The 23,380-nt window shown below is 53.9% G+C and overlaps 6 protein-coding genes across 6 annotated transcripts; 4 read left to right on the top strand and 2 right to left on the bottom strand.

Moving 5' to 3' along the window:
• Nucleotides 1–5,290: 5,290 nt before the first annotated feature.
• Nucleotides 5,291–6,233, top strand: NECHADRAFT_75485 (uncharacterized protein; the record flags this gene model as incomplete). The annotated part of the gene is made up of 3 exons (XM_003054555.1): nucleotides 5,291–5,628; nucleotides 5,689–6,084; nucleotides 6,140–6,233. 3 exons carry the CDS (start codon nucleotides 5,291–5,293, stop codon nucleotides 6,231–6,233), a joined length of 828 nt encoding a protein of 275 aa, XP_003054601.1.
• Nucleotides 6,234–7,565: 1,332 nt separating this feature from the next.
• NECHADRAFT_75484 (uncharacterized protein) lies at nucleotides 7,566–9,104 on the top strand (the record flags this gene model as incomplete). Its single annotated transcript, XM_003054554.1, has 1 exon — nucleotides 7,566–9,104. The coding sequence occupies one exon, from the start codon at nucleotides 7,566–7,568 to the stop codon at nucleotides 9,102–9,104; it is 1,539 nt and encodes a 512-aa protein (XP_003054600.1).
• A 441-nt stretch (nucleotides 9,105–9,545) lies between these two features.
• Nucleotides 9,546–10,256, bottom strand: NECHADRAFT_75483 (uncharacterized protein; the record flags this gene model as incomplete). The annotated part of the gene is made up of 1 exon (XM_003053838.1): nucleotides 9,546–10,256. The coding sequence occupies one exon, from the start codon at nucleotides 10,254–10,256 to the stop codon at nucleotides 9,546–9,548; it is 711 nt and encodes a 236-aa protein (XP_003053884.1).
• Nucleotides 10,257–11,194: 938 nt separating this feature from the next.
• On the bottom strand, nucleotides 11,195–12,680 carry NECHADRAFT_30915 (uncharacterized protein; the record flags this gene model as incomplete). Its single annotated transcript, XM_003053837.1, has 3 exons — nucleotides 11,195–11,315; nucleotides 11,365–12,427; nucleotides 12,485–12,680. 3 exons carry the CDS (start codon nucleotides 12,678–12,680, stop codon nucleotides 11,195–11,197), a joined length of 1,380 nt encoding a protein of 459 aa, XP_003053883.1.
• Nucleotides 12,681–13,434: 754 nt separating this feature from the next.
• NECHADRAFT_30646 (uncharacterized protein) lies at nucleotides 13,435–16,125 on the top strand (the record flags this gene model as incomplete). Its single annotated transcript, XM_003054553.1, has 2 exons — nucleotides 13,435–14,452; nucleotides 14,504–16,125. The coding sequence occupies 2 exons, from the start codon at nucleotides 13,435–13,437 to the stop codon at nucleotides 16,123–16,125; spliced, it is 2,640 nt and encodes an 879-aa protein (XP_003054599.1).
• A 4,541-nt stretch (nucleotides 16,126–20,666) lies between these two features.
• NECHADRAFT_98998 (uncharacterized protein) lies at nucleotides 20,667–22,900 on the top strand (the record flags this gene model as incomplete). Its single annotated transcript, XM_003054552.1, has 2 exons — nucleotides 20,667–21,178; nucleotides 21,235–22,900. The coding sequence occupies 2 exons, from the start codon at nucleotides 20,667–20,669 to the stop codon at nucleotides 22,073–22,075; spliced, it is 1,353 nt and encodes a 450-aa protein (XP_003054598.1). The 3' UTR covers nucleotides 22,076–22,900.
• Nucleotides 22,901–23,380: the final 480 nt, after the last annotated feature.

Below are 23,380 nucleotides of genomic sequence, written 5' to 3'. Positions count from 1 at the left end.
CGCATCGTCGAGACCCGGCGGCGGTGGCTTGTCAAAGCTGGAAAGCGCTAGAGGCCGGCATGCGCGTGGTATTGGGCGATCGGATCCCTGAGGTTGGCCTCTAGCCTCTTGGCCTCGCGGCTCTTTTCTCTTGGCTGGCGTAAGTTGCGAGACAAGGTGGCTTGTGCTTTTTCGGCCTGTGCTTGTTTTGGAGCAGGGTTTTGAGCAGTTGGAGAAAGCCGTGATCCGAGATTCAATTTCATCATGGCCAGGGGGGTCGCTGTTGATAGCGTGAGAGGACGATTGTTTGATTGAAGCGTTCTCTTGCTGCTGAGTTCAATGTCCTTTGCCATCGAGAGTCTCTTGTGTTGGGGTTTGGGGAGTCCTGCAACCGTCATTTTGCATCCACCCAGCGCCATGCGGGCTAATATTGGTAGCAGTAGCAGCAGCGAACCCCAAGCGGTCATGGCAACGGAGGTCTCTCGGAGAACGCGATAGGTGACGGTTCCGCAAGCGGAATCTGGTGAGACAGAGAGATAACGACAGGCGGAGCCTCGCTCATACGATCATGGATTGCGTGTGGGACCGTCAAGTCTCGGAGTTCCACGTCCCAAGCAGGGACATACGTACGTAGCGACATTTTTTGATGATGATGATGATGGGGGGCCAAGTTTTTTTTCATTGTGGTCTCTTTCTCCGCCGAAGCCGGCCACGATCGCGGTCCCATTAGCTAAAAAGGGGATCGTTCTAGCGCTGAAGGCAAGACCGATGGAATGAAGAGGCTCAGTTGTTTTTGTTTGAAGATTCACAACATGAAAGATGGAACCAATTTCGTGGTTTGAAAAGAAAGACAGCGGCGAGGAGCAATTTGGTGAGGGGACACGAGCTGAGGGGATGAGCTGGCTGGGATCCCATGAGGGGAGGCTTGGTGAGGAGTAGACATCCATTGGAGGCCAGGCACTGACTGTGCCTCCTTCCCTCCTTAAGCGAAGCGAAAGGACTGTTGGGGTCACTCTACGGCAGGCGCAATGGGCAATGGGGCGTGGCGTCACCGTGTTCCTGCACCCGGCTGCAGTGAATCGCTCTTGCCCAGGGTGTCCGGTCCTAGTGCTAAATTTGCTGGGCGCCGGGTGTTCCTGCCGTCTAGGAAAACCCTTGCAGGCAATGTTTCTGGAAAACAGCCTGAAGGCAGCTGATGCGCGCTGCTGCAGCCCACCCGCCTCAGAGAGACCAGGCACCTCGAGAGTGGGCTGTTGCAGGATTTGTATGCGCGCCACAAGCAAGTGCCCGTCCCCTTTCCCTTTCCTTAGTAAGGGCGGCTGCAGAGATTGACGCTAACTGAGTCAACATCTGGTTCGTCCCGTTTTTAACATTTTCTCATCAATCCCCGATCCCATTCCCGGGAACTCAAACCAAACCAGGGTAACAAGACGTACGTCTTGTTTTTGGAGAATTTGACGGACTTGGACCGAACACGCCCCCTCTCTACTCGGCCATTCGGTCTTGACGAGGGGGGGAAGAAGCCAATCATGATGATCAAGGTCCCGCTGCCACTGTCCCTCTCTTTCGGTTGATCCAATCGCCACCAGAGGCGGTTGGTCCGATGTGGCATGCCCTGTTCAAGAACAAGGATGATGCAAAAGAGCCTCTTCCTGCCAAGCCACGGATGCCGGACACTTCCACCGCCCACCCTTGTCTAGTGTCGAGTGACGACCCAGGTCTGCTCTTCGATGCGGCCCTACGACGGCTCCGTCTTCGGTTATGTCTTGCTAGATCCATCTCTCGAATGCCGACGGATAACCGAGGATAAGTCTCGAGATGCTGTGATTTGGTTTTACTCATTAGCCGGGCTGTCCGCCGACGATTTGGGGGTGTTTGAGAGAGCAGGTGAATGAGGCTCTTTGAACGCCTCTTCTCGTTTTCACTCTTGGCAGCAGCAGAGACTACGATCGGGGGCAGACGCCAATACCGGCATTGCTTGGGCTTGGCTGGCCGTGCCGTGATGCGACAAGAGGTCTTCGGACGAACAGGCCTGGGTCTAATGAGTGATGGTGTTGAACGCCACCCATGCAATTTGGCTGCCGGATGTTGCGCCTCGAAAGAGGTCAACTCAGGCGCAATTTCACGGTTGGAGTTGAAGAGTTGGAGTAGGAGGTGGTCGATGCTTGTGTCGGACGAGAGAAACATGGCATGGCATGGCGCATACTTTTGACGGGTCACTGTGGTTGACTTGGTTTTGGGTGCCTGAACCCCGCGGCTGGTGACCAGGGACTTCTCCAACTCGTCGGTGAGGAGAACCCTCCAAGCGTGTTTCTTGATATTTGGAGAAATCCTGGGCTGTCGTCATTTGCAAGCTTTTCTTGCGAGTCGAAGCAAAACTTGACTGTAAAACTGTCAACGTGGATTTGACAAAACTCGACTGCTAAAACGTCGAGTTCGCTTAAACCTATCATCACAAAAGATTCATGCCAGATATCGTAGCAGCAACAGCCCACCACACGGCCCTCGTCGATGCCCTCTCACGGATATGTCGGCGCAAGATAAACTGGGCCCCCTTTGTTGCCGCCCAAGAAGATTGATTTGTGACGAGATTCCTGCTGCTATCTTGCCTCTCTTCTCTTCCCCACTGTTGCACCAGTTTGGGCCAACCCTCGGTCAACGTCCATGGGGAGATTTGCCTCGGATCTTGTATTCATCATCATGTTCACCGTCATCGTCATTTGCTGGAACAGATTTTACGGGGAAACAAGCAGCAGCTCCTTCTCCAGACCCCAGAGTCTCCCCAGATTTCTGTGATCTAGGGCCCAAAATCTCCAGATTGTTTATTTTTTGATGTCTCAGTGAGGTTTTGAAGGTTGACATCGCCAATTCTAGCATCACTTGCCCAGAAGGTGTCGTATTTTCCCACACCCCTGCTTAGAGCTTCTCCAACACGCCCAGACACCCTTGATCCAATCACACCCGCGCCCGCTCCCCTTCTGGCATTCTTCCCTTCCTCGTCTTGCATCTCGGCCGTAGCCGTCGGAGGAAAATCCTGTCAAATTTTGTTGTGTGTGTGTGCCTGGGTGTGGGTGTGGATCTACATGCACCTATGCCTAGGTTCCTCCCAACCTCTCTCCACCCACCTTGACGACCCTGGACGCATCGAGTTTGGTTTGTCCAGTCCACGTGCTCTCCCTCACGGCCTCTCTCCTATGATTTTACCTTGACAAACGTCAATTTGGATTGCTGGTTTATTCATCTCGTAAGGCGATCCGCGGGTGAGGGGACATGCCTCCACTCAGGAGGCGCCGTATACTAATCACGTACTGTCCCTCGGCTCTCAAGTGAGGCGGATTACGCGATCTCCCCCAATCTTGAGAGGAGGATATCCGGATTTATTACGTCCTGTGCCGTCCGTACCTTCCGTCTCATTACTACAGTGAGGTTGAGGGCTGAAACCAGGCACACGGTACGTACCAAGGAGAGGAAAAAAATTGCCCATCTCGGTTGGTCTACTCCATTACTCCTCACACAACATCCATCGTCAGTCTCCGTCACGACGCATACCCCGTCAATTCCGCGGATGATGTGTCCTGCAGGTCTCTTCTCATTCACTCTAATGCTTGTTGTATGCGCTCTTTCGAGTTCTGTCGGTCCCTGGATCGTTCCATTTCCGCCTCGCCGTGCTTTGACGCTCTCCCAATGAGACGAGTTGTCTACCTCTGTGCCGGGATATCCAGGCTTCACGATGATGGGGAATGCGTTTTACCCCAACTTTTCATTCCAGCCTATCTGTCACCGCGGATTAACAAGTTGTTTCTCCATCAGGTCTTGCTATTCCTCTCTGAACACGTTCGGGGTCATTCATGTCTCCGCGGTCTAACTCCACGCCTCGTACCGATCCACCCCAAACAACCTTTACCGACTTTATTTCCCGATGTCAAACCTGCTACGCTTACCTACCCTCTTTAGTCAGATGCATTACTGCTCCTCTTAGCTGTCCTTCTGTGCAGGTTGGCAGAAAAGGAGCGAGTGACTGAGAGGGACGTCCCGTGGCGCCAACACCATCCCGCGGATCTAAGACGCCGGCGACCATGGAATCGGCGACGATCGAACCAGGTTTATGCACACACAGAAGCTCCTTAGCACTCCCCCGCATACGCTTGGGGCGTATTCCGCCTGTCTGAAGCGCTTGGAAGTTGAAGACCGGACACCAAGCATGGGGTTCACCGGGGTTCTCACTCCTCGGCTGCTGACCAGACCATGCTGTTGGCGGATATCCAGATGTCTTACCACCGAGTTCTTTCATTTCCCCATAGTTCTGATCTCTTCCCCGCGGGCTCAAAGTTGGGGCCTCCTCATTGTTGTTGCCGAAAGACCCTGTCTTGACTTGTCAACTTGATGTCCGTCTCCTCCCGTTTCTGTACCGCTCGGTCGGTCGTCCGAGGGCGTACGCTTTGAGAATGATGCATCTACTCTGCATTTCCCCTCATGTCTTCTATTATCCCTCGTTGATGCAGCCGGGTTGCTCAGAGACATGGCTGCCCGTGTCACTATCCCCTCATCCGCTCATACCGCTTCACCTCATGGTGGCCTCTGAAGCATACGATAGTCCTCAACATTCAAAACCTGGACCTTGACATGACGTTTTTCTCATCACAATGGCAGTCTATGTGCTTCGCACAGTCACTCTCTAAAAGTCTCCTTCTCAACATATCCATAAACCCCCCTGTCTTTGATACACCCATCCATCCATCCAGACCCAGAAAGACCCCGGACATGGACTAGATCCCCTGTCAGGTTCTCTTCTCTCCACACCCTCCTCCGCTTACTCCGCCCTCCCTCCACTTCGTCTTCTCCACTAGCCATTGGCCTCCACTAGGTATCCCCTCGCCGTCGCCTCCACTGCCCAGTCTGGTCTCGCTCTACCACCAGGGCACGAGGAGACCGTCTTTGAGTCCCCTGCTCCGCTTGCTCATGTCCCGTCCCCTTCTTGTCCTTGTTCTCCCCTCCCCAGACCCCGTTTAGATAAATCTCATCATATCTTGCCCCAGCGTCACTCACTTTAAAAACCCAATCTCTCTCCCCACCGTTTCCCCAGACTGTTCTTCTACGTCAGTCAACGTCTTTCATCTCTTCCTTCCTCCTAACCTCGAGAGGATCTCTCATAGTTTACGCCACTGGACCTAAACTATACCTCTTCACTTACACCGATCCCTCCTTCAGAACCTCTATCACGACCACTCCCATTGCCCCTGGGACGCCGATATCCTGTTCTTCTAGACATTATCCTTCGAATACCCTCCTCGAACCTCAAATCAGAAACACAATGGCCGACCGTATTCACGACTCCCACCACGACTCGGACAAGAGCGTCACCCTTGATCGCCAGAGCATCTCCGGCCAGGAGATTCACCACCATCATCACCATGTCGACTACACTGCCCTGCAAGCAGCATCCGGAGGTGCCCTCCAGCCCGGCCTTTGGAAGCCAATGGAGCACCGCAAGTTTGCCAACCCGGCTCCCCTAGGACTATGCGCTTTCGCCCTCACCACCTTTGTTCTCTCTTGCATCAACATGCATGTCCGTGGTGAGACCGCTCCTGCCATTGCCATTCCCTTGGCATTTGGCTACGGTGGTCTTGTTCAGCTGCTCGCTGGCATGTGGTATGTCAACTTCTCAGACTAGATACAACCTCGAAACCTTGACTAACACGCACTCAATAGGGAGATGGCTGTTGGTAACACATTCGGTGCTACTGCTCTTTCGTCCTATGGTGGCTTCTGGATCGCCTATGGCCTACTTCTGACCCCTACTTGGAACGTTCTCGGTGCTGATGGACCCTATGAGGGCGATACTGGATCTGTCATGGGTTTCTTCTTGACTGGATGGTTTATATTTACTACCCTCCTCCTCATCTGCACCCTCAAGTCCACCGTCGCCTTCTTCCTTCTCTTCTTCTTCCTCGATATCTGCTTCCTCATGCTCGCTTGCGAGAACTACGCCCACGACCTGGGCAACCACACTGCTCAGATCGCCTGCCAGAAGGCTGCAGGTCTCTTTGGGTTCCTTGCCGCGTTCCTTGCGTGGTACAACGCCTTGGCTGGTCTCCAAGACAGCAGGTATGTTTTGAAACTTGGCTCTTACATGAAAGCTATTTGCTAACATTGCATTCAGCAACTCCTTCTTCCAGGTCCCCGTGATCCACTTCCCCTGGTCCGACCAGGCCCGCGAGCTCCGCAAGCAGAAGACTGAGCGAGAGCTAGCCTAATTCAACAAGAGAGAACAACTCTCGCGTGTTATGCGTCATGACTTGGAATTTATCATAAAAGTAGGAAGAGATTGTCAGCCGGACTGAACCAGGCTCCGCTGGAGGAGTATATAAGAGCGTGTTCTGCTGCCCCAGCCAGCGTTCACCGGCTCATATCATATAGCCGCTACCGAACGGAGGAAGATATATTTTGCATATATGGCATAGCGGTTTTTTTTAATTGACTGGGAACTGTACATAGTTTGTACAAAAGCATCAAAATGGACATAGAAACTGATTGAGAGATGAATGATCTAATGTATATGAACTTCCCCTGAGTGAGCTGTCCAAGAGATGCGGCCATTTTGAGTAAGAGCTTGAGAATGAGCCCGAAGGCAGGGAACGGAGCCCCCACCGACGGTTCCTCTGGCCTGTCCCGGTCCGGATCCGACGGCCGTTTCAGTCTCGATCCCGCCGGTTCATCTCGCATGACCCGTGCCGACGCCATGCAGAGGCTCCCCACTGTAGACAGCATCCGGAAACTGATCACGGGTACGGATACGGCTTATCATATCAGTTGTGTGGGGGTCACTTTATCGACGCGTAGCCACTTGACGGGACAAACTGTGGAAATGGCATCTCACTATTGTATCTACCGTGTATTCAAAGAGTGTAGCAGATAAGGGGAAAATTCCACTGTCATAAATCTCAAGCTATATCATCCATGTATCGCGGGTAAAATCAAGGCTGGTGCCTGACAACATTCCTGCCCTCCCCGATCCGTCTCGAAATCTCGGCGATCGGCACGGCAGAGTGGATCCACACCCCCGACGAAAGCGGATCTCAACACGGCCCCACACACGGCGGAAAGGCACCACATGGCAAATCCTACAACCCATTCCCAAAAATCTTGGATCTAGCAAAAGGCGATCTCTCCGTCTACCGAGATCCTTCGGAGTTTACAAAAAAGATCATCTTATAAATGGCGACACTTTGGACCCCTATTTTACACACCGGAGAAGCTCCAATCCAGAACCTGATCAGATATCGTACGATATAGAAAATCACCTGATGGCTTCCGAACCACCAAGCCAACAGTCCACCATCATCTCATTGCCGTGCTTTCTCATCCATCCGCTGATCAGATTTACCCCCCCTCTTCCAAACAAGGTCATTCGCAAGTCACCGACTGTTTTTCCCTTGCTGAGCTAAGCTACACCGTCGTCGTCGTCATGTCCTCAACGTGTCCAGTTTGAGCATAGTCAGCCATAAAAGAAAAGCAACCCACGGCCGATACCGCCTCCCCGCATCCCACGTCCCCCCCATTCAATGCCTCGTATCCTCCGCTGGACAATGAGCAGGCCGCAGATCCTGTTCCTCTCCTGCATCGGCATCGCGGTAGCTTTCACTGCTATGCTCTACGGAAACCACCTCTCAACCTTTACATCCGTGTTCTCAAAGACCATGTCTACATCCGCTGCTCGTCGCCCCGTCATCGTCGTGGGCTCCGGCCTCGCAGGTCTCTCAGCCTCATACGAGGCTCTCCAGCGTGGTGCGCCCTCAGTCCACTTGCTCGACCGCGCTCCTAAGCCCGGCGGTAACAGCATCAAGGCTTCCTCTGGTATCAATGGCGCCGGCACAAAGTACCAGAAAGCTGCTGGCGTCGAGAGCGATACTCTCTTCTATAGCGATACTGTCCGCTCGGCGGGCTCTCGCTTCGGTCTTGCTCAACCACCCGTCGACCGTGAAACTCTCATCACCAAGCTCACCGGCGAATCCGCAGCAGCCGTCAACTGGCTCGTCGATGAGATCGGTGTTGACCTGAGTGTTGTCGCTCCTCTTGGCGGCCATAGTCTCGCCCGCACCCACCGCGGTGCCGGAAAGACACCACCCGGAGCTGCCATCGTGATTGCTCTTCTCAACAAGCTCAAGGAGAATGAAAAGTTCTCCATCACCAACCTCGCCGAAGTCAAGGCGCTTCTCAGCGAGAACGATGCCGTCAAGGGCGTCGAGTACGAATTCGAGGGTGAAAAGCACAGCCTCGAGGGTTCCGTCATGTTTGCTAGCGGCGGCTTCGCAGGCGATGCCACCGGTCTTCTAGCTCGTTACCGCCCTGACCTCAAGGGCATTCCTTCAACCAACGAGGAGCGACCCGGATCTCATGACATCCTCACCGCCGTCGGTGCCGAGCTTCTCGATATGGACAGCGTGCAGATCCACCCCACAGGCTTCGTCGACCCCGCGAGCCCCAACACTATGCTCAAGTTCCTCGCTGCCGAGATGCTCCGTGGCGAGGGTGGCATCCTCCTCTCATCTGCCGGCTCCCGTTTTGTCAACGAGATGGAGACACGCGAGCACGTCAGCAAAGCCGTCATGGAGCTTCCCGCCGCAACAGACGGCGACGGCACCATCAAGCAGTGGGATGTGACCATTCTCCTTGACCCCGGTGCGTCAGAGGCCTCTGCCAACCACATCAGCTTCTACGAGTGGAAGGGCCTGATGAAGAAGGTCAAGGTCCGCGACCTCGAGCCCGCCGCCATCGCGGCCGTAGACAAGTACGCCAAGGCCGTCGCCGAGGGAGCAGAGGATGAATTTGGCCGCAAGACATACGGCCGATGGACTCTCAAGCCCGGTGAGGAGAACCGTGACCAAGACATCTACATTGGTCGTGTCACCCCTATTGTCCACTTCACCATGGGAGGTGTCGCCATCGACGAAAAGGCCCACGTCCTGCGGAAGCGCGACGACAAGCTCGTCCCCATCCCCGGCCTGTTTGCTGCTGGAGAGATTACTGGCGGCATTCACGGCGACAACCGCCTAGGAGGATCCTCTCTGTTGGAGTGTGTTGTCTATGGAAGGACTGCTGGTGCTGAGATTGCCGCCTCGTCCTAGATGTGGCGAAGCGAGCCTTGACATGATTGTTACATCATGCTCAATTCGCACTTTTGTCTGTACATTTTTACTCACCTGGAGTGAGGTGCGTCTATGTTAGCTAGTCCAATACCAAGGATAATATTGTACATCTTCACTGTGCCCCGAATGCTGTGACCGTGTGCTCAGGCTGGGAGCCATCGACGAACTCATCACCATTAGGCATATACCTACGCCCATCCATGGATACAGATACAGAAGAAAGGAGCGGAGAGGTGTGGTCTGGATCAGAGCCAATGGAGACGACGACATAAGATCACACGGTCACGTCACACATCAGTCCAATGAGCCAAGCTCTGGTGTATCAATATTCTCAATTCATACAGGTAGAACTACTCTCGACTGTTCAACAATCATCTTACACACCCATTCGACATCTTCCACCGTTCACCAACTCTAACCCTAAGTCCTGGACAAGGGGGTCGCAGTCGCACAGTCGCCAAGGTCGATGAGTGCATTTTGGATAGACTCCAGAGCATTCTGGCCCGCCTCATCAAGACATACAGGTAGGCCATCTGCGTCGATCTCGACGCCATCTGTGTCAATCTCGATCTCGTCGCCGGTGGCGCTCAAGCACTTGGGGATACTGGACAGTGAAGCTTCGATAGCCGTAAGGCTTTCCCGAGTGGCCTGGTTGAGACAAGTTGGCAGCGCGCCAACTTGGACGGGGAAATCGTTCCGGAGGTTGTTGATATATTCGGAGATGGACTTGGGGTCGATGCCGATAGCCTGTGCAATGGACTCGAGGAGGCTAATCTTGCCAGATCCTTCTTGTGCGTTGTTGTTGCGGCGAACATGCAGTCGAGCTGTACCCTTTGTCGTCTTGGTAGCCGTAGTCTTTCTCGCAGCCTTGCCCTTCATGGCCTTGCCAGTCTTGCCGGTCTTGTCGGTCTTGTCGGCCTTCTTGGCCTTCTTGGGCCCCTGTATCGACTCGAGGATGATCCGGACGTTGAGGTGTTTGGGATTTGTTATCATGGGGTTGTGTGAAGGCAGGTCCCGAAAGGTTGGCTTGTCAGGTTGAGGCTCAACCTCCAGTCTGGCGCCGTTGAGGGTCGGTGCCGACGCTCCGATGGTGGCATACAAGGCGAGAAGGATGGAGTTGATGATGAGCATGGTGACGGGTGATGAAGAGGTAAGAACTAAAACGATGGAAGTTGATGTGCAAAGAGTGCAAGTGAAGAAGCACTGGGAATGGATGGATGGTTGATGGTTGATGGTGAATGATGGATGCTGGATGATGGATGGAGTTGGAAGAATGATGAGTCGGTCGTGGGCGTCGAAGACAGAGCTTATATAGATAGATTCTAGAGGTTGGAAGGAAGGAGAGCCCCGATGAATAGACGAAGCCGGGCGTGCTTGCCAGTATCTCGACAAGAATTCCGTCAATCTCAACAGCGTACCTTCCTATCCTCCATACCCAAGTCGAATCAATTCGGTTCACTACTTCATCATCAATAGCTTTGATGATGCGCTGAAAGTAACTCTCTTATAATGAACTTGTCTCTGTCCCGTCTGAAGAGCTTGATAAATTCCCCTTCATGTACCTCGCCACTCTCCCCTCCAACGTCAACCTTTCAAGTTCCCATCACTGTTGTGATTCTTGACCAGCTCCCGGATGATAGGGAAGATGGCAGGAAGCGAACTCTCCTTGACGGTATAGAAAGAGCCCCTTGGTTCTTTGAGTGGCTGCCTGAGAAGCAGACATGGCAGGTACTGCCTCGTACCAAGTCATTGGGAAGCGTTCCCCCCTGGCTTGGAAGTGACCTCGGAGGATGCTAGAAGTGGCACACCATCAAGGGAAAGGGACACCCTGCTCAGCCAGAAGTCTCGAGTGTCCTCGTCCAACATGTATTGCATCATGTTGATTTCAAAGCAGCATCTAGTAGGTGCTTGTCGTCTATTTGGGGAATCGTTACTCAAATGATCATGTCCTCAGCTTCCGTTGTTATCGCCGTATCCAAGCTGTTGCTTCCCCCTCTTCGCTTTCTCTGCTTTCCATATCTACCTTGTGGTGAAATGTGCATGGCGTAGGCGATTGCGGCCTTGGTATCTTACTCTTTTCCCCATCGTGCCGTCTCATCTCCCTCCTTCCACTCACGCTCAACATAACCGAGCTCCCTCTTGACCTTCTCTACGGTCTCCTTGTCACCGGTGTTCTTGCCGATGTTATCGCTGTTGGGTGTTAGATTCATCTCAACAAAATTCCAGGGCAGGAACTTACCTGATCTTGATGGCTGGGCGGCCTCCAGCAGAGCTGAGTTTGATGACAATGTTCAGGGGAACCGACTTGGTGCCGGCCTTGAGGTGTGTAAAGTCGTTGGTCAGGAATGTTCCAACACCAAATGTTGGCTGGAAGCCCAGCTTGTCCGAGATGGTCTTGTACTCGAGGCACTTCTCGATGTTGAGGGAATCCGAGAAGACAAGGAGCTTCTTGTCCGTGATGCCCTGCTTGTCGTAAAAGTCTCGCATCACTTTGGTGTACTCGGCGGGATCACCAGAGTCCTGTCGAATTCCAGCAAACGTCTCGGCATACGTCTTCATACTTCCATCAGCCTTTTGGAAGGTCTCGGCTGGGAATCCACCCTCCACAGGTCGCACAGGCAGGCTGAAAGAGCGTAGGAACTCCTGAGTGCCGAATGTATCGGTCAGGGCAATACCAAGCTTAGTGCCAAAGCAGCCCACCCAGTGTCGGAGTGCCTCCTCGGTGGCCTTCTTGTAGTCGCCAATGATCGACGCCACGCCCATGAACCACTCGTGGGCGACTGTGCCGACAGGGGGGATGTTGAAGCGCATGGCCAGGTGGACATTACTGGTTCCGGAGAGCTTGCCAGGGAAGCCCTTCTTCTCAGCCTCCTTAGAAGCCTTCACCAGACCTCGAAACACAAGGGCCTGTGTGTGGTAGTCGCGGCGTCTTCGCGTGCCGAACTCGGAAGTGACGCATCCAGCTTCCAACAACTTCATGCCCTTCTCAAATGCCTTTTCCTCCTGTCCTTCATAGTTCCAGTCCGTATCCATGAAACGAAAGTATGCCTCGGATGTCAGTGCGAGCATGGGAATTTCGTAGAGAATCGTGTCAACCCAAGGTCCCTTGATCTGGATGTCGACGTCGCCAACAACCGAGTCATCTCCATTATCCTCACCAACGGGCGTAAAGGTAGCAATGACCTGCTCTCGGGGACTTAGGCGGAACTCCTTGAGGAAGTTGAGATAATCAGCAGTGAGGTAGTCGCAGTGCTTCTTGAGGAAAAGGTACTCGTCGGTGGAAAGTGAGATGTTTCCGAGCTCTAGTCATCAAGGTTAGTCCTGAGGATACCCCACCAGGAGATTCGCAGTGAGCTCACTTCTGATCTGTTCCTCGAGCCACTTGAAAGCAGCTCGCGACAGCTTTTTGTCGGGAGTTCGGTTGGTGTAGGCGTACGTGACCGGGACGTCCTTGAAGAACTTGAAAACGGCGCATTGCATCGTCAACTTGTACAGATCGGTGTCGAGGAAGGAGATGACGCCCTCGGGGAAGGGCGAAGAGCTGTTGAAGTCCATGATTGCGGCCTTTTGCGACGTGATTGAGAGATTTCGGGGACGGCGTAAACGAAAGGAAGCACGCAGTGCTGGACTCTCGGAGACTTGGGGAGAGGAGGCCGGAGATGCGGAGCTGACAAGGCAGCCAGGCTAGTCGTGGATAGCTCGGAGACGCGGCGCACCTGAGCTCACGAGGGGTTGCGGAGATGGAGGGAACCGGAGATTATTGGTAGATGTCGCGCTGAGGGGATGGAGAAGGGACGTGAGACGAGAAGGTGTCGCAAGGCTCGAGGCGATGACGTCGGCAAGATTAAATCTCCTTTGGCGGAGCGCAGATTGTTCGAGTCACAATCCAAGCAAAGTCGGCCGAAAAGGACAAAATGTGACGCATTCAGAATGGGCTGAAACGCTCAATCGGCGAAGAGAGGAGCCGCTCCAGAGCCCGCCGCCCACCGCGCCGCCGCTCTAGACGCAGCAGCCCGGAGAGGGGCAGAGAGGTTGGTTGCTCCTGCCACAAGAGGTGGGGATGGAGGGGCATTTCGGGCGCTATGACCACACCTTATTTCTTCCAGAAAGAAAAAAATTTGGAAAGTTTGCGAGGCCAGCATCTTTCTTCTTGGACCTCAACGCCTGGGTACGCGGCGGCAGGTTACGACAAACTCTCGATCTGCGCAACCACTCGGAATTGATATTTGGTATTGAAACAAAGGAAGATCACAATCACGCGACGGAACGCGACCGAGAAGCTCAATCAAAGCCAATAACCGCCGTCACCATGGACGTCCATCGGTGTCGATTCGTCCCCTACAAGCCGTCCGCGATCAACGCCATCGCCTTCTCGCACCCAAAGACGCGGTCGGCGCTGCAAGCTTCGAACGCTAGACTTGCCATCGGCCGAGCGAATGGCGACATTGAGATCTGGAACCCCTCGAATGGCTCCTGGAACCAGGAGCTCATCATCCCTGGAGGCAAGGATCGAAGCGTCGATGGACTTGTTTGGGTCAACGAGCCTGACCAAGATCTCGGCGATGGACGCGTCGTCGCTGGAAAGTCGCGCCTCTTCAGCATAGGCTACACCTCTACAGTGACCGAGTGGGATCTCGAGAAGGGAAAGCCCAAGAGGCATGCCAGCGGTCAGCACGGCGACATTTGGTGCATGGCCGCTCAGCCTGCTGGTTCCGACAAGACAACCCTAGGAGTCGATTCTCAGGATTCCACCAAGCTTGTCGCCGGCACAATTGATGGCGAACTCGTCATGTACTCGATCGAGGATGATGATCTTCGATTCCAGCGAGTCCTCTTGCGATCGCCGACCAAGAAGGCCCAGATGGTCAGCATCACCTTCCAATCTCGCAAGGTCGCCATCATCGGATGCTCCGATAGCACGATCCGGGCGTACGACATCACAAAGGGCCACATGTTGCGCAGAATGACGCTTGGCTCTGACCTCGTCGGTGGATCCAAGGACATCATCGTCTGGTCTGTCAAGTGTCTGCCTGGAGGCAACATTGTTTCAGGAGACTCGACTGGCCAGGTCTGCATTTGGGACGGCAAGACATATACGCAAACTCAGCGAATCCAAAGCCATAAGCAAGATGTCCTAAGTCTTGCTACGAGCGCCGACGGCACCTCAATCCTCAGTGGAGGCATGGACAGGCGCACAATCCTCTACAAGCAGAATGCTGGCGCCGGTCAACGATGGAGCAAGGTTTGGGGCAGGAGATATCATGACCACGATGTGAAGTCTATGGCATCGTTCGAGAGTGGCAGGATCAGTGTTGTTGTTTCTGGAGGTTGGTTGACCCTTTCTATATATCACTGAAGCATCGCTAACTGAATTTTAGGCCCCGATGCCAATCCTGTCGTGGTTCCCCTGAAGGAAATGGGACGTGAGAACCACCGTATCATGTCAAGCTTACCGCAGCAAGCGCCTCTTCTCAGTGCGCCCAAGGCTCGCTTCGTGGTCAGCTGGTGGGAGCGAGAGGTTCACGTTTGGATTCTCCGACAATCAGCTACAGACATGTTCAACGCCAAGGGTGAAAATATCGACATCAACCAGAACCGCAAGCTCCTCAAGACTGTTGTTGTCAAGGGAGATTCGAATATCACCTCAGCCTCTATCAACGCCGAAGGCACACTCCTCGTTGTCTCTACCGCCAACGATATCAAGGCCTTCACGCTAAGCCATCAAGACCCCGTCAAGCCCTCGGATGTTAAAATGTCATCTATCGAGCTTCCTCAGAAGCTTACAACTATTGGCGCCACAAAAATCCAGCTCTCCCCCGATTCTCAGTGGCTCTGCGCAATCCAAGAGGGGTCTCGGGTTGTGATGGCCAAGATTGACCCTAATGAGCCCAAGAACGCCTTCACCTTTGAACCTCAAGTACAACGACTTGCACGCTTACGACGCCAAATTGCACGTTACATCCAAAATGGCGGATTGGGGGCTTACGACAGGACCATCACACATATCGCCTTCTCAGCAGACTCCAAGGTGCTCGCGACGTCCGATCTAGCCGGATATCTGGATACTTGGATCTTACCTGCCGACGGGGAGACCAACGCCAAGTCTGAGGGTGACGCGTCCTCGGAGGAGGACGGTGACTCCTCAGAGGATGAGGAAGATGCATCGTCGAGCGTCAGGCAGTGGATTCGTAACCCTAGTGCCAAGCTACTGCCCAAGCTGCCTTCGGCTGCTACAGTCCTCTCTTTCTCTGAGGACGTGCCTCAAGCGAAGGACTCCGCCAACGGCGCAGTTGCCGCATCCGACCATGTCGATGACTACACCCTCCTTGCTATCACTTCGTCGTGGAGCCTGCTCACCTTCCACCCTCTCCAGGGTTCTCTCACTCCTTGGTCCCGTCGTCATGCCCGAAAGGACCTCCCCGCACCTGTGCAGGATCTTCTCGACCTGGCCAAGGGTGTTCTATGGCAGGGCTCTCGGGCCTGGATCTACGGTGTGTCTTTCTTGCTGATGCTTGACCTTGCACAGGATCTCCCCAAGCCTACAGTGGAGAGTGAGGTCAGCGATCCCACGGCCACCCCAGGCAAGCAAGGTCTCAAGCGGAAGAGAACCGGTCCTACTACTGGTGCCGGAGGCAAGATGGAGCAAGGAGCTCTCGTGCCCTCGCAGGTTCGCAAGCACACGGCCGGGCAGTGGGAGGACATCGATATGGACGACGCCCCACGAGCCGAGGACGTCGACAGCGACGACGAGATGGACCAGGCCGACGGTGAACTCGCCCAGCTGCGGAACCGTCACGAGGAGAGCAACAACGGCCTCGAGGTCGCAGAGACTGGCGGTGAGCGCAAGAGCTGGTGGATGACATACAAGTACCGGCCCATCTTTGGTGTTGTGCCCCTAAGCCGGGCGGACCAGCCCCTCGAGGTCGCCCTGGTGGAGAGACCGACGTGGGACGTGGAAATGCCCGAGAGCTACTTTAGCGTTGAGCAGTGGCGGAGGTAATTCAATACTCTCTTTTTTGGATGGTGGCATGTGGTGTGTGTAAATTTTATGTGAAAGGGGGTCCTGTACAGATTTTTTCGAGTCACGTATGGGGGGCCCGAGAGATGGAGCGGATACATAGGATGAATGGATATCAGGGGTCAAGGAGAGTTTCTGATTTGTAGATTTCTTGGATGGTTTTTTCTGTACGGCTACACAAAGCCAATGTACGTACGGCTTATTTGAATCAGGTTTCTTGGTACAGGATGGATGATGCTTCTGAACGCAAGCATACGTATGCCCTTGATGGGGGTACCGTGACCACTTGAATGCCCTCACCTCCACGCCAGCCTTGTTTCTCGGGTATGGCTCCCGTCACAGTTAGCTCCCATTGGCCTATCCGTAATGAGGTCTTTGTCTAGGATCCATTCCCGGCCCGTCTTGCCATTCACATGGTAGCATCACGTACGAAGCCCAAGATGAAGGAAGAGCCTAAACCTTCACTTCGTGACAGGACACCACATCCCGAAAAACCTCGCCTAACCATGCGTCACCAGAGCAATACCGACCAAACTAAAATACCCGGGGCCCTCTATCAATTGCCGCGAGCAGCCGTGTGTAGCTCGCAGAACCCGCAGAGATATATTGACAGGTGCAGGGGCCGCCGAGAACGCGCGTCCCCAGGCCATCAAAGGAGCCTTCTAGGCCCTGGCCAGATTGGTCTTACTGCAGAGATGGCTTCATGTAGACCAACATCATCGACGGGCAACTTCCCATATGTGTGTAAGTGGGCGGTCTGATGGGGTGACGGGGGATTGGGGGTTGGTGTGCCACAATGTTGTAATGAGACCAACAACGTCCTACTTGATCTAAGAGAGGCCAAGTAGGAACCACGGCAGCTTGAGCAACGTAGTTTTTGCTTTCAAGAGCGTGTATGCAGTTTTGATCACGAGGGGATAGGGTAAGAGGCATTGTTGTGGCGCTGTAAGTGACAAGACGGGATCTTGAGGATCGATAGCCACTCCACGTCAGTCATCCATAGGCAGAAAAGATCCGCCTCGGAATAAGCCTAGAGGTGGCAGAATTGCCCGTCAGTCTTTCTCGAAGGCAGATATCCATTCTCTTGCCTTGAATGCGCGAGTGTCCATCAAACTTGGACTTTGGGGCGGACATGGCCAGAGATAGTTGGGTCAGGGAAACCTAATTAACCCACAAGGACTACACTGTAAAGTGAATATTCATCTGAAATAGCGGCCCGAAGCATACGTAAGGCTGTACGGGCCTGCAACAAGGGGCTGCACTGGCAGTCTGATCTAAGGTAGTCGTCGGCTTCTTCAACCGACGTTTGGACTTTGGAGTTCTTGGCAAGGTCCGTATTAATGAGACACGGTGAAAAGGCCGATTATTAAGGACTCGATCGACTTGAAAATCATTCCCTTGCAAGCTGTTTTGAACTGAACCATGGGGTGGCAATTGAAAGAGATCGAGTGCGGCGCAAAGTCCTTTCTCACCTTTTGATATTCGCGTGTACGCAAGCCAATTGTCATGAAGCAAGCAGATGACGCGGCCTCTGGCAGTGTCTCACGAGACACCCCGGTCGTCGACGCAGAGAGAAGGGAACGAGCCACAGCCGGGGCTGATTGGAGGGCGATGCAGGACTAGTCTCTGAGGTCGATGAGCGATTGGACGCGTTGCCTGAGCCTTGGTGGGGACCCTCATCGCAGAGCGGAAACGTAAACGGACAGCAGATCGGCGGTGGTCGTTGGGAAAACGGAGTGATGAATTCGGGTCCGATTCGACCCCTGGAGCTCCGTTATGGAGAAACGACGCCTGCACTTTTGAACGTTCCCGCTGCCAAGATGGTCTAGGGATGCAGGGTGAGTGTTAGTCGCAAGGGATTACCATAACGTTGCCAGGTCGGGTAAGCAACAGGGCGAGGGGGCCAGAAAACCGATACCGAACCAGAGAAAAAAGGTGAGGTCTGCGTAATCGTATCTCGGGATTGGATGTGGCCGCGCTTCCCAGGGGCAAAGACAGGGCCACGCGGATGCACGCGCCAAGCTGGTTAAGCTTCTTTGCCATATCTGCCCAGCCACTTGTGGTAAGAATATGGTCTAGAAGAGCATCGCTTGAGGGTGCGCGGCTGTCAAATCGAGGGCCCTGGGTGACCGGTCGCGCTGCCGCGGGGGCTTCCTCAGGTAGACAGCAATTAGATTGAGACAAGATGGAGGTTGCAGATCGCTGTGGAGTTGTTTGCTACCCAGCAGATGTGATGTGACGTGGGTTCATTGGCGCGCTGTAAATAGCCACAACCAGACAGCCCTGGAGGTGAAGTGACAGCCTGGTCGAGCAGGAATAAGGATGGTAGGTGAAGGCCTCAGTCGGAGCTCCGTGTCAGCTGGACGACGTTGAATCTCTGAATCCGCGTTTGCGGGAGAAACGGAGAGTTAAACAGGATCCAAAACGTCGCCATCAGAATACGTAGAGTAGAATTGCGAGGGTCAAGAGGCCGCGTCGCTCTCCACGTTATCGACGGGACGCTGAGGCCTCGAGTCAAAACTAAAGTGGGCCAGGGTCAAGTGGAACTGGAAATAACGCACCGCCACAGGAACACCGTCGTCGTGGCTGGAGCATCTGGAGAAGGGAACGTAGCTTTCGGAAATCTGGAAGAAGAGGGACCTGCGTCAGTGAAACAATAAGCGCGAGACGCAACCAGATGCGCACATGTCTCTTCAAATCTCAGCTCTCATATCCAACTGTAATGTATCCACGGAATTGGCTCAGGGGGCTTGTTGAGGCGGCAGTGCGCGCGGTGCGGAGAGACCGTCGGTCGTTTCTGCGAAAAAGGATTGCAGGGCAGAGTGGCTTGGCCTCAGCTGTGCCACGATGGGCTTTTGGTCCGCTCCGTCCTTTCGTTGGCTTCTTCCACTGCCTCGTCATCGCCCACCACAACGAGGGGCACGTACCCGGCCAGGTACCGGTACCTGTCTCTGGTACCAGGGTCGAGTGACTTGCAGAAGCATAGCGGCCGACTCCAGCGGGTTTTCTGGCAGTCTCTAGCGGTCTCCAGCCAGACAGGGCCAGCGGGAGACATCGAAATCACCTTACTCCAGTTTTCTGCTCAAGTGACAGCAGCTTCAGATCCATTGCAGTGGACGCGCAGTCTGTTTCTCATCGCGCTCATCAACTGCTGAGTTGAGTCAAGCTCGGGGGATGGCTCTCATTGCCACAGATAGCGATTGTAGTTCTTTTCCGTTTTGTACAGACATTCCCATCTTTTTCCAATTGCACATCTGCTGCTCATTTCGCCATCAAAGACAAGAGCTGACGCCTGATGAGACTCTGTAAAATTCGCTGATGACGAGGACTGAAGCACGACGCCACTCGGTCTCGCTCTCCTCAAATCATCAAGCCCAGGTTGCGTACGCACAGTCTACGTACCTCTGATGCCTCCAGTGCCTGGGCTGCTGGGCTGCCATCCCCAGAAGCGGGCACCTGAGATTGGCCCTCTCCAGTTCGCCTCTTGATGATGAATGGTCTTGCGCGGACTTTAACTTGACCCATGTCGCTGGAAGGAATATTCCCCAGAAGGTCCATTTCCTTCACAGAGGTCTACGTCTTCTCAGCGACGTAACGAATGCGAAGGACGCGGCATCGGCATTCGTAGTCCCGTGATATTAAATAACGATCGGAGCCTGCAAATACCATCCATCTACGAATATGCCCCTTGAACCTCCACTGAGCAGAGCAATTCCTCACATTGAACGCGACAGCTGAGTCTGGTGCAAGCCCAGAAAAAAAGAGTACGAAGCGGCTGTACCGGTACTTGCACCTGCGCCCAGCGGCCCCCACATCGACCACCAATTACGGGTCTGATTGGCCGTGGCGCTCACTGCTGACGCGTAAACTGCCATCGTAGGCCTGACCCGGAGTGGGCAACAGCGAACCAGACGCACACCCTCCCGAGACACCCCGTCCCTTTATTCCCCTGGTCCACCCTCGATTCTCATCGCCGCCTCCTCCTGCCTCTTCTGCCCTCTCTGCCTCTGTGCCCGTCTCTTGCCTGGTCATCCACATCCGCATTCGCCATCCGCGAGCTCGCCAACTCCTCTCCTTTTTACCATACACGGCGACGACGAAGCGACACAAGCTCACGCAAACCACGAACAAGTCGACGACCATCATCACGACAGGAACATCGATCAGGAAGACCCTTAGTCATCACCCGTTCAGCGAGCGACACCTGCCTAGGCGACAATCGACGACGCTAGCAGTTGACTCTGAAGGATAGCCAACTGTCTAGGCCTCCGCGTGTCCCGTGGCGATCGGGTCTACGAACACGCATATACTGCTGACGACGACAACCCACGAACACGACCACGACCACGACGACATTTCGCTGCTGATCAAGACGCCTCGGTCTGTAAATATCAGCGACCGAGCCACCTGACCACCACCCAGCCACTCATCTGGGCAATCCACCATAGACACTTATTGCCCATTATTCTCCGACAACCACATCGAATTATCTTCCAACCAATTTAACAACACTATTGTCCATCATGGACCGCCAAGGCACGCCTGGCGGCGATGGCTACGGCGAGGAGTGGGCGCGGGACCTTCGGGTCAAGTTCGAGGGTCTCCTTCGCGACAAGCGTATGAATGACCTCCGTTCCTCTTCCCGACACGGATCTCCAAGCCTCGGCGAACGAGCCTCGAGCGCCAATTTGCGAAGTCCTACTCCTGCTGGCAGCAGCCGACCCTCGACATCCAACGGTCCTACTCCTCCCTCTTACTCCGCCCTCCGACATCTCCCCAAGATCCCAACTCCTCCCGATGCCAGCGACCGTGACTCCCAGAAATTCAGAAACCTCCTCATCAGCCTATCATTAACACCAACAAAGTACGAAAACCCCGGTTTGTTGGACGAGGCTCTCCAGACCATTCCATTGGATCGTATCTATGGCGAGGCTGAGGAGGAGACACAAGTTCTCCAAGCTCAGGCTGAGAGTATGGGAGACGGACGGCAACCTGAATGGGGTTACCAAGACTGCGTTATCAGGGCACTATTGAGGTATGTCGTGGTTCTGTAATCCGATACTGGGCAATGTTAACTAACACAACCGACAGGTGGTTTAAGCGATCATTCTTCACATGGGTCAACAACCCACCGTGCCCTGTCTGCTTATCCCCTACTATTGCCCAGGGCATGACTGCCCCTACACCTGAAGAGAGTGCCTGCGGTGCTCTTCGAGTGGAATTGTACCGATGCTCTGCACACAACTGTGGAGCTTATGAACGCTTCCCCCGATATGGCGACGTTTGGCGATTACTCCAGACCCGACGAGGCCGCGTTGGTGAATGGGCCAACTGCTTCAGCATGCTTTGCCGAGCTGTTGGTGGTCGTGTACGCTGGGTCTGGAACGCCGAGGACCATGTCTGGACCGAAGTTTATTCGGATCACCAGAAGCGATGGGTGCATGTGGATGCCTGCGAAGAAGCCTGGGACAACCCTCGTCTCTATGCTGAGGGATGGGGCAAGAAGATGTCCTACTGCATTGCATTCTCCATTGACGGTGCTACTGATGTTACCCGACGATATGTGCGCAAGAACGAGCACGCCACCGAGCGCAACCGATGCCCCGAAGAGGTCCTGCTCTACATTATGCAGGAGATCAAGAACATCCGACGAGCCAACATGAGCAAGGATGAACGATTTCGCTTGGAGAAGGAGGATAGCCGAGAGGACCGCCAAATGCGGGGCTATGTTGTGGCTTCGATTGCCCAAGCTGTGACAGATCTGGTTCCTGGATCTCCAGGCGGTGCGTCTGGAAATGATACCAAGTTGCCTGCAGAGCAACCTGGAATTCAGTCGGGATCCACGGAGTGGGTGGCTGCCCAACAACAACAATCTCGCAACCACCGCTATCAGCAACCCCGAGATCCCAGCCACCGAAGACCTTTGCCTTGAGCAGGATGCGCGCTTTTGTTGTGCGACCTGCTCGGCTTTGTGTTCGAGGCTGCTCCATATACCCTACCCACCAACCGACCACTTCGATCAAGATCAGGATCACGACGCAGTCAAGTCAGCTACACCGCCCCTCGACGGAGCTGTGATACCCACCTCGTGGCTTGCCACGACATCTATCCGACGACCTCGATGATAGTACCACGGCTCTAAACCCACACGACCTCCATGATACTCTCACTTCGACGACTCGTTACGGCCACAACCTAATTCCCTTCATGTCTAATACATCTTTGTCAAGCCATAGCATAGACTCGGCGTTGAACCATTCTACCAATCCGGCCTGTCACTAGATGGCACGGCCTGTACTTACTACAACATGGACTTCCATTTCCTTTGTTACCTTTTTTTATATCATCTATTTACAAGGGGCGTATCAAGGCGGGTGGCATATATATGAATCTGTACCCTACGGTGAGCGGGGATGGGATGTATCCCACGCTCTGGGGCGTTTGGATAGGTTTACCTTTCGGCTATCATGAGCGATATGAGGCCAGTCAAAAGAGAAGGATGAGTAGTTGAAGAAGATAGGAACAAATCAATGCCATGGCGCATTTTCATTCAGTTGACTTATACATTTGTCCCACAATAGCGATCTGTGCCAGTCCGTGATTCCACCTTGGAACCTGCTTGCAGCCCATGTCTCTGTCGTGTTAGTGGTGGCATATCTAGGTATTCAGCGGTCTTTGTCAACAATGAAGATTCTTACCTAAAGAATATGAGAAAACTATGAAAAGAACTTCACATTATTATAAAACAACAATATGATTATTTTCTAATTTAATCGCCCGGTTTGCCCATTATTAGGTAAAGTTCCTCTTTCTGCCGTCCTGACTTTTTGTCGTCCTCCCCGTCCTCAAGAGGATTCGTTTGAGCTCGGCTAGTCGCCGGTTTTTTGTCTTGGGCGTTCGCCATTTCGAGCGTCAACGTGACTGCATCGACTTTCGGTTCGTAGTATCCATTGAAAGCTTTGCGTATCTCACCGGCGACGTCTGTTTCGTTGTCCAGCTGATAATCCCGGCACGCAAAAAGCTTGTCTGTCAGTGCCTTTAGGCGTAGTGCTTCGTGCGGGCTTTTCTTCTTTAGCTGGAAGGCTATGCCTTCAATCTCCCGAAGGGCCTGTCTGATCATGTCGGGCTCCTCAACAAACCCTGCATCGATTGTTGTTTGGCTCTCGATGCTGTCCGCAAAGGGCGCATCTAACAGCCGAAGCGCCTTGGACTTTGGGCTTTCGCGAGTGAGCCAGTT

This window comes from Fusarium vanettenii (assembly GCF_000151355.1).
Source record: "Fusarium vanettenii 77-13-4 chromosome 1 genomic scaffold NECHAsca_1_chr1_3_0, whole genome shotgun sequence".
NCBI classification, from domain to species: domain Eukaryota; kingdom Fungi; phylum Ascomycota; class Sordariomycetes; order Hypocreales; family Nectriaceae; genus Fusarium; species Fusarium vanettenii.
The sequence above is the reverse complement of the archived record's forward strand: the minus strand, read 5'-3'. Positions and strand labels throughout refer to the sequence as shown.